Raw genomic sequence first — 10,241 nt, forward strand, 5'->3', positions numbered from 1 at the left:
TTGCAGATCATATTTAATGATATCCCAGCATACTTTGTAGAAATGAATGGTGAATCCGTCCGGCCCAGGGGCCTTGTCGGAATCCATAGACCAGATAACTTTGATTATTTCCTCCTCTGAAACAGGCTTGCATAGTTCTGAGTTGTCCTCCGGTGAGATTAAGGAGGGGATGTGATTGAGGAAATCTGCTTCGTCCGATTCTTCACCTTGAGCATCCGGATTGTAGAGGTTTTGGAAGTGTAATTTTGCTGCTTCTTTGACTTGTTGAAAGCCCTTGCAGATTTGGCCCGTCGAAGTCTTTATTTCTGCTATATGATTCCTTGACAGTCTAGCCCTGTACTGTCGGTGGAAGAAAGAGGTATTACGATCCCCGGCTTTTAGCCACAGGCTCCTAGACTTTAATCTCCAATATTCTTCCTCTTTTCTAAAAGATTGGTAGGCTGCTCTCTGCGCTTTTGTTTCCTTGTCCAAGAGTTCTTCATTAATATTTTTGCTTTCCATGTCATTTTGTAGTGAGTGCAAAGCCTGGACTGCTGCGACTCTAAGAGAGATGGGGTTGGGAGCTGGTTTCTTGATCCACTCCTTCAATGCTTTTTTGGTAAGCTTCAGTTTTTGCTCCCAAACGAAGCTTGGAGAGCCTGAAATGGAGGTGTCCCAAGCTGCTTTCACAGTCTCCAAAAAGCCTTCCCTTTCGATCCATTGAGGAGAAAAACGAAATGGAATGGGGCCCAAATCCTCCTCATCTTCTAAACAGAGCTGGATTGGCTTGTGGTCAGAGGACAACTTGGGCAGAATTTTTGTTGTTATGATTTTCTTGTTCATGAGGAGGGAGGTTTGCACGAGAAATCGGTCCAGTCGAGCAGAGATATGATCTGTTCCTGTTCTGTTGTTTGACCAGGTGAATAAGCCTTGGATTGGGTTAAAATCTTGCAGATCCCAGTGTTGGGCAAGCTCCTCCACTACTCCCACCATCGGGTCCTTAGAGTTGGTACCTCCTCTTTTTTCTTTGGCTTTCAAAACTATGTTGAGATCCCCAGCGAGAATGATATTGGTGGGGGATTCCTGCTCAAGAAACTCTGCCAGAGAATTCCAGCAGTCTCTTTTTTCGGAGTAATTGACAGGTACATATAGATTGACTAGAGAGAAAGGTAACTTACTTGAAATGTGAGTTATTTCTGTGCATATCCAATGCAGGGTCTCGTGAGAGTTGATCAACTGAAATTGATCTTCGTTCCAGAGAGTTGCCAGACCTCCCGAGGAGCCCCGAGCGCTGACAGTTATGCCTGAATTTTTCTTCCATTTTAATTTGCTGGTTTCTAGCAGGGCTTGGCCTGCTATCTTAGTCTCTTGGAGCATGAGGATGTCAGTAGGTTCCGACTTTAAAAGATCCTTTACTGCTTCTATTTTTGTGGGGTTCCCCAATCCTCTGCAATTCCAAGAGACTAGCTTCATTATTTACCTATGTTAGGGGTGGAGCCACCCTTGGATGACCTGGGCCTGCTGCTTCTTCTGATTGTCATTTCTATCGTGGATTGGCTCCCTTGGGTTTTGAACCGTTCTGCTTCTTCTTCTCTTTTTTCCTTGCGGGATTTCCTTCCGGGTCGTTTTAATGGTCTCTCAAAGAGCTCTTCCTCTGAGGACTCAGAGCTTTCGACTAGCTTTTTCTTTATGATTTCTGCATAGGTGGGGTTAGAGGGACTGCCTTGGATGTCTCCCCCTCCCTCTTTGCTTGCAGGAGGGGTTTCCTCATGGTTCTCTTTTTCCTGTTCTTTGTTCGGTGGATCAGGTTGTGACTCCTCGGTTCCTTTTACTTTTTCTCCCTCTTCCTAAGATGGGATGTTGATGTTTCTGTCCCCTGATGCTGCGCTTTTTCCTGCATCTTTCTTTGCTTGGGCTGTTCTCTGGACTAAGGTCCATTGTTCTCCATTCTGTTTTTCAGGCTGTTCCTCCGCTTTCTTCTTGCAGTGCTTAGCAAAATGACCGTAGCCATGACAATGTCTGCATTTAAAGGGGAGCTGTTCATAGTCGAGCTCTTGGATGTGCGTCCACCCTGCCACCGAGAGCTTGATCGCTTCAGGCAATCCTTCTTCAAGGTCCACTTCGACGCAGATACGCGCACAGGAATATTGGTCTCTTCTAACAGCCTGATCTATGTATTTACCTAGTGCGTTCCCAATGGTCTGAAACGATTTTTGATTCCAGCAATGAAGGGGAAGATGGGGGAGCCTTACCCACACCGGCACAGCAGATGGGACGTCTTGAGAGGGATCAAAGTCTGGGTTCCATTGATTTAAATACAGTCCCTGTGGCCCCATGAAGTAGGGACCGTTTCTGAATATTAAACTTCTGTCTTCCTTGTTTTCGAAAACAAAAACGAAGTACCCTTTGCCAACAAAATAACTCTTCACTCCATCTTTTATCAGAGGTTTCCAGTTTCTCTGGGTCCATTCCTCCACGGATTTGGGGGAGGGCCATAGGCCTGTAAACTGGCCTATGAGGCCTCTTTCTGCCAAATTCAGAGCCGCTTTGCAGGTGTCCTCCTCTGGCAGGGCAACAGAGGGTATCTTCTCCATTCTTTTGATAAATTTCTGCTGTGATGCAGAAGGAGGGCGATTTGTCCCATTTGCAATCAAATTTCTGAACGCTGCGACTTCAGGGGGCGGATCCGCTGGGGGGGCAGAGCTCTCAGGAGTCTCCATCCGGCTGCAGAGTGGAGGGCGAGGCTGTGCGCAGGGGCGCAGCAGCCTGGGCGGCGCTGTAGGTCGCAGAACCCTAGCTTGAGAGCAGAGGAGCCGGCCGCGCGCGCAGAGCAAAAAAATATTTTACAATTTTAATCCCTAGGATTAATAGAATATATTTTAGCCACATATATAACATGAATATTATAAATAAAGATATGTGCAATCCTTTTGTAGTTTATCTATGTACAATTTAATGCATTTTTTATCTATCTATAATTTAATGCATTCTTCTTGTTCTATTTGTGTATTTTTTGTTTTAATACAAACAAATTCCTAAAATAAAAACGAAAATGTTTTTACATATATTTTTCTATACAAATTTAGGAAGACATTAAATTAAATACAAAAGGATATATGATGTATTTATTTAAAATTTAAAGTGATAGATATATGGATATATTGCTTGTGAGTTTCCTCATCCTCCTTAATAATCCTTGAAGATTAGATGGAAAGTGATCCTATTATTTCCTTAAACATTACATTGAACTAAATTCATATATTTATAGCAATGAATCTAAATCGATATGTAATTTTTTCTTTCTTAATATGATACACATTTTTGGTTTATGTCAACATGTTTTTTAATATAATAAACCTATTTTAGTTTAATTATGAATTTTTCAATGAATTAAATACTCTTAAAATTAAAAAATTAAAATAAAAACAACAACAACAAGAGATATTATAACATATAAAATTGTAGCTTAAGCTAAAAAAACAAAGTCATAATTGTTGGCATTAGAGGATGGCCAACTTCTTATTTTCTAAGTACAAAAAGGTAGAGATTTAAAATTATTTCATATATAAAAGTGCCTATAATCCTTACAATATTGCTCAACATAAGATATGATTAGGAAATATGATGACTAGTTGCATCCTCTAGTCCCTCGGTCAATAGAGAAGTTTCTTGATTCCCAATGTCCATGTCTTCAAGTAATTGATGCACTATCTTGTCACCCTTGAATATAGGATTTGAAGAGGTGGTAGACATAAAATTTAAGGCTACCGATTAAGAATTCTTAATCAAGCTTAAAATCAAATTTTAGAGAAAGTGACATTCAAATTCTAAGGAATCAATTCTTTGGTTCTACGAAACGATGACATCCATAACCATGGAATTCTTTGCATATAATGATGCTCATTCTAGTGTATCTCAGTTATGGCATTCTTTGCATACAATGATGCTCATTCTAGTGTACCTTGGTCATAACTGAAAAATGGAGGGTTGGTTACATTGTATAACTTCATCATGATGTTTAATTGTCATGTGAATATCTTGAACTTGTTTACAGTTCATGATTCTTATGTTTCTAGTGGAAAGATACTTCTTATGTTTAACAAGGTTAACCTTGGACTACTAATTAGATCTTAGGGTCCAAAGGCCTGACATGTTGCTATAAGAAATAACACATGGGAAAACATCCTAAGACCACATTGAAAAAAAAGAAATAGAATCGAGAGTGCCAAAGTATCTATAAGAAATCTCCATGATACAAGAAATTCCTTAAGTAACCTTGGATTAAACATGAAAAGATTGACAATTCCAAGAAAGGTAGAGAAATTTGGAAATATTAGGAACCAAACAATGGATTTGTGTGGAAACTAAAATCTATCATGGGAAGGTTCTAGTGGAGATGTCAAAGACCCAAGAGGAAATTCTTCTATGTTTTGATAAAGTTTAGAAACATTTTTGAAAATCTGTTGACAAAGTATCTATCTTAACCAGGAAAATAGTTGATATGGAATTCTCCAATTTCAAGGACACTGAATTTAGTGCCCCCATTTAGGTGGATTCTCTGTCAACCTAAAATGTTAATCTTTTGGCATAAATTTTTTTTGTTTTTGTTTTAGAAGTATCCACTCTACTAATTTAGCAATCTAATCTATATAAAACATTATATCATATGAGTTTTATTTTTCTTGTTTTAGTTCAAACATTCTTAAAGAGTTTTTATCACTATTGAGTAGGATATCATATAACCTGTTAATATGGAGAAAAACACTACTTATATGTTATTGGTCTAGTTTCTAAATGGTAAGCTTATATAGGGAGAATTGATTCTATATATATTATTAATCACAATATAAAGCTCCGCCTAACCTTTAAAAAATAATATTAAAGAAAGACACATCATTTTAAAATATAAAATATTTTTAATGATTATTTTTTCAATATTAAAATTTATTATTTTTAAATTTACTATTTAAAATTTTAAATTACATTTAAATTGCATAATATATGTTTATTTATTTTATAAATATTATTTTTTATTACATAATTTTATATATGCTTTAATTTAATATGAATTTACATTGATAATTGGTTTAAAATATAATATTGTTAATTTTTTAGAAATTAATTATTTCTTAATATTATAAATCTAATAAATTTTATTAATATAATAATATTATTATTATTATTAAATATATAAATATTTTTAGTATTATTAATTTTTGAAGATTTTGTTTTCTAAAACTTTTAAAGTTAAATTCACTATAACCATATTAAAAATTGGTATAAGACTTAAATATCTCTAAATAATTGTCATTTCTTAAATTTCAAGTTAGTTACACAAATTTTTTTATATGTGTGTTCTAATTCCCTCAATATAAAAGCATTATGTGTAATTAATTGAATAGTGACAAGATTTAGGTGCAATGTGTGTGTCTTTGTGTTAAATTATTATTAGAAATTAATAATATATTAATTTTAAAAAATATTTTTTAATAATAATAAATTTTAATTTAAAATTTTAATTCTAATAAAAATAATTAATTTGAAGAATTAGTTTTAACAATAATAAATTATTATTAGAATTCCATATAATTGATATGGAATTCTCCAATTTCGAAAACACTGAAGTTCTTCCTACCAGTTATGTGGATTTTTTGTCAACCTAAAATATTAATCTTGTTAGAATATGTTTTTGTTTCAGAAATAGCCACTCTACTATATAGCAAGTTAGTCTATACAAAAATATTATACATGCTGAGTTTCAATTTTCTTGTTTTAGTTCAAATATTCTTAGAGTTTTTACCACTATTGAACATGGAATATCATATATCTGGCTAATATGGAGAAAAACACTACTTATATGTTATTGATCTAATTTCTAATAGTAAACCAATATAGGGAGGATTGATTCTATGTCTCTTATTAATCATAATATAAAACATTGCCTAACCTTAAAAAAAATAACATTAAAAAAAAAACCATTTTAAAAATAAATTATTTTTAATTATTAAATTTTAAATTATTAAAATTTATTGTATTTAAAATTTACTATTTAATATCATCATATATATTATTTATAAAAATTATTTTTAATTATTAAATTTTAAATTATTAAAATTTATTGTATTTAAAATTTACTATTTAATATCATCATATATATTTTTTAATTTTATAAATATTATTTTTAAATGGCATCATATATAATATATAATTTTTAATTTTATAAATATTACTTTTTTATTACATTTTTTATATGACTTAATTTAATATGAATTTATATGGGATAATTGGTTTAAAATATAAATTATTAATATGATTTTTAAATGGCATAATATATTATTTTTAAATCGCATAATATATAATTTTTAATCTTATAAATATTAAGTATAATTTTGACAACATAAAAGGCTAGGAAGGTGAGTATTGCAACAAAGATTTTGAAACTGAGATCTAATGTGGTTGTACATGAGACACTCTACTTAAAGTGATTTTCATCCTCAATGTTCGTATTCTTACAAAAATAACAAAACCTTATTATAAAGTTAAAATAAAATATTAATATCCATAAAGATAATGAATAAACGTACTCTTTCTAATAATTTATTGATTCAAAATATTAATTCAAATCCAAATAAATGTTAACCTTATTTATATATATATATATAATTAATAAACTAAGTAATTTAAAAAATTAAATTTATATGTATTAAACATAAAATAATATAAAATATTTTTTTAAATTTCAATATTATATATGAATATTTAAAAATTTTAAATATTATATATGATTAATTAAATTTTTATTTTGATAAATTAAATAAATTATTATTTCGCATTTTTGTTTAAAAATAAACCTAATATATTTAAAAACAATAGAATTTGGTTTTTTTTTAAAGGACAAGGAAAACAACTGTACATAATGTACCAACAAGTTTACAACTATAATATATTTTTTTTAAATGAATTTGGCCAACAACTAGCACACTCCAATAAAAGACATTTTATGAATTTAAAAATCGATGAAAGATTTTATATCATAGCACGGTCATGTATTTTCAAAATTATGACCGGTGTGATGAAGAAACGACACGTCAATACCTTTCCCCACAAATACAACCGTTTAGTCATGATAGTCTGTGGTGTGACGTGGAACATCGCACGTGGATTGCGATTTGCTTTCTGATATTGATGAGTGGAGATGTTCACTGTTATTTCTTTTTTAGTTTTTAGTTTGAGATTTTGGAAGTTTTGTATTGTATTTTTTTTTTAATTTTGTTAGTTGATTTTTAGTTTTTGGAAGTTTTTTTTATTGTATTTATTTGGTTTAATTTTTTTAAAATCAGGTATGAATTTATTGAAATTATAAGTTTGATAGATAATTTTTGTACATTTAAAGAAGTGCTTTACAGATTCTTCAGTGTTAGACTCATATGTAATAAAAAGCTAATTTAAATAACACAAATCAAGATTTCACTTTAATTTAGATTTCACTTTTAAATTTAAAAAAAAATTCTAAAAAATCACACTAAAAACAACTCCATTAATAAATGATTATTAAATCAATGGGGCCAAAAAACTTAGCGACAGGCTTTTTTTAGCATGGAGAGAAAGAATTTCAAACATTGCCTTTTTTATAATATGAAAAGCAGGAGGTTGATTCTAACGGCTAGGAGATGATTTGGCCTAGAGATTTATATATACATATGTTTTCTCCAACAGTCCATCATTCTTCTCTAATTCTTCTGGGCCTTCATCTGATAGTCTATCTTCTCTGGTTCTAGTGCTAAATGTGCTTTTTGTTCTGTATTTTATGTGTTTGGGGTGGTCTATGGTATTTTAATCAGCTGATTAATTTTGTGTTAAGTCGGTATGCCTGTGTGTGAGCTTGTTCAGTGAGTCTATATTCTCTGGTTCTGACGTTAAATGTGGTTTTCGTTTTGTGGGTGTTTTGACTATGTGGTATTGTAATCGTTTGGTTATTTTTTGTGTTGTTTTGTGGGTATGAGTCTGTATCAGCCTGTTAATTAGGGTTAATTCTGGATGAAGAAAAGGGGAAGAGAAGAGACTCGATCGGGAAGCCACAAATTAATTTGCAGTCTGCAATGGATACGTAAGTACGAACATCCCTTTCATTTAATATCGAATTTCACAGATAATTAGGTTTTGATTTGGTGTCAATGGATCTTATGTAACTGAATTTTAACAAAGAATATGGTATTATGGCCTCGCTGAATTTGTTATGGATTTTAATCATCTAAATTTGATTGGCAGAAAGAGAAGCCGTTATTAACAAAATTCAGATCAGTTTTATGAAGAATCCTTTGTTAAAAATACTTGTGGATTTGAAGTTTTTCATCTTCCGTATGTGCTTATTTTGGTTCAGGCAGAAGAAAGGAGAGTCACAATTGTTTTCTGAGATTGCGGAAAACCCAATTTCAAAATGGTGAACTTCCTTATTTATCTTAAGATTTATTTCTTAAATGATCTTCCACATGGAGAAAGAATAATGATTTTCTTGGTTGAAACAGATATTGTTGCTGGCCGCACAAAAGTGCTTTTGTTAGTGTTTTCCAGCATCGAAACGGGCGGGATAATGTCCTTGAGGAGAAGCACGCATGTGAGTTTTCTGGAATACTATTTTTGTATTCAAGTATTTGTGATTCATAATAAATTAAACAAAATTTTTCGGTAGAAATTACATTAGAAAATCTTTTGTCTAACACATTTTGAACATGGAATACCATTTTTTCAAATTCATGTCATTTCATTGCTCATTAAAATCTAAATAGGTTATGATTATTTTCATTGTATGATTTATTTCAAGATAACTGTGATAGAATGGTTTATACCTAGTGACTATGGAAGCAGGCTATTAAATATTTAGTTGTAGATTTTTATTATGAATATTAGATTTTTGTTCATTGCATCCTCAGTGCTGAGTGGATTACCTCAGAAATGGGTACATGCTTATATTTTTTTTTTAATTATGCTCAGTAAAAAGTTAAATAATCATTCATATATTTTTAATTATTTTTATTATGCTCAGTAAAAAGTTAAATAATCATTCATATATATTTTTAATATTAGAATTAAATAATGATATTAAATTTGATTTTATTATTTGTATCATTAATTTGTTTTTCATGTAATTTTGTTTAGTTTTATATTTTTTAATTGAGAGTATTTGAAAAAAATTATATTATATTATTGTAAGTGAGATTTATTAATTTTGAGTTTGTAAGAGAGTTGGAAAGGTTTTGAAATATATTTTAATATTTTATTATAATAATAAAAAGATTAATTTAAAAAGGTTAGATTTAGTGGTGAAAAAGTAAGAAGTTTTTCATTTTTCAACAAAATTCAAGGTGTTATTAGGGGTTTTGTTGTATAGTGGTTAAGGTTGTAAACTTTCAATAAGTTGAAGGAGACACCAAAAAAAATCTATGTAAGGAACCTTACAAGAAAAGCCACTAATTTTGAGGATTTTCTTGTAAAGTGATCAAGATTCTAAAGTCTTTATACTTGGGAGGAAAAGCCACTAATTTTGAGGATTTTCTTGTAAGATGATCAAGATTCTAAACTCTTTATACTTGGGAAGAGACACTAAAAAAATCTAGCCATGTTAAGTGTTAATGCCACTCAAAAAAATCTAAGGGTTGATGCCACTCAAATAGAGATATGCTCCTAAAGTTTGAGATACACTCCTAAAGTAATTTTGATCACTTAAATACCCTAAAATTATAATTTTTTAAACTACCAACTATTTAAAAAAATTAATAAACACAATTTTAAAATAATTTTTACAACTTAAAAATAACCATACATCACAATTTCTTCAACTACATTATAATCTAACAAATAATAGATAAGATAAATAATAATAATAAAAAATTGAAATTTAATAAAAATTCCAATATATAAAACAAAACTTTTCTTTATATAAAAATAACTAATTTTATTTTATATTAAATAATATAGATATTAATAAAAAAATTACTGAATAATTTAATTAATATTTATTAATTATTAAGTCGGATCTATTTACCTTTTAACTATAGCATGCAAGAATGTGCTAGACTAAAATCATTTTCAGGTACACGTGTTAGAGACGATGTCCTTCGTACTACGCAAGGAATCGTCGATATAGTAAGGAGAGTTATAAATTTGATTTTGAGTTAAATTTGTTAATTCGGGAAGAGTTAAAAATTACTTTAAAGATAAAGTTAAAAATTATTTAAAGATAAAGTTATTTTATCTAATTTTAA

At 30.4% G+C, this 10,241-nt stretch overlaps 1 protein-coding gene and 1 long non-coding RNA gene across 2 annotated transcripts; one reads left to right on the plus strand and one right to left on the minus strand.

Annotated features, from left to right (window-relative positions):
* Nucleotides 1–1,826: 1,826 nt before the first annotated feature.
* On the minus strand, nucleotides 1,827–2,699 carry LOC149230669 (uncharacterized). The gene has a single exon (XM_089381379.1). It carries the CDS (start codon nucleotides 2,697–2,699, stop codon nucleotides 1,827–1,829), a length of 873 nt encoding a protein of 290 aa, XP_089237505.1.
* A 4,935-nt stretch (nucleotides 2,700–7,634) lies between these two features.
* On the plus strand, nucleotides 7,635–8,596 carry LOC149230670 (uncharacterized). The gene is made up of 3 exons (XR_016247391.1): nucleotides 7,635–8,086; nucleotides 8,360–8,419; nucleotides 8,505–8,596. It is a non-coding gene; the product is annotated as an uncharacterized LOC149230670 (long non-coding RNA).
* Nucleotides 8,597–10,241: the final 1,645 nt, after the last annotated feature.

This window comes from Pinus tabuliformis, chromosome J (assembly GCF_031772625.1).
Source record: "Pinus tabuliformis cultivar Carrire ecotype Pingquan chromosome J, CPIR1, whole genome shotgun sequence".
Taxonomy (NCBI): domain Eukaryota; kingdom Viridiplantae; phylum Streptophyta; class Pinopsida; order Pinales; family Pinaceae; genus Pinus; species Pinus tabuliformis.

Excerpts from the sequence above, each read along its gene's own strand:
- LOC149230669 (XM_089381379.1), bottom strand. The coding sequence starts at position 2,699 with ATGGAGACTCCTGAGAGCTCTGCCCCCCCAGCGGATCCGCCCCCTGAA.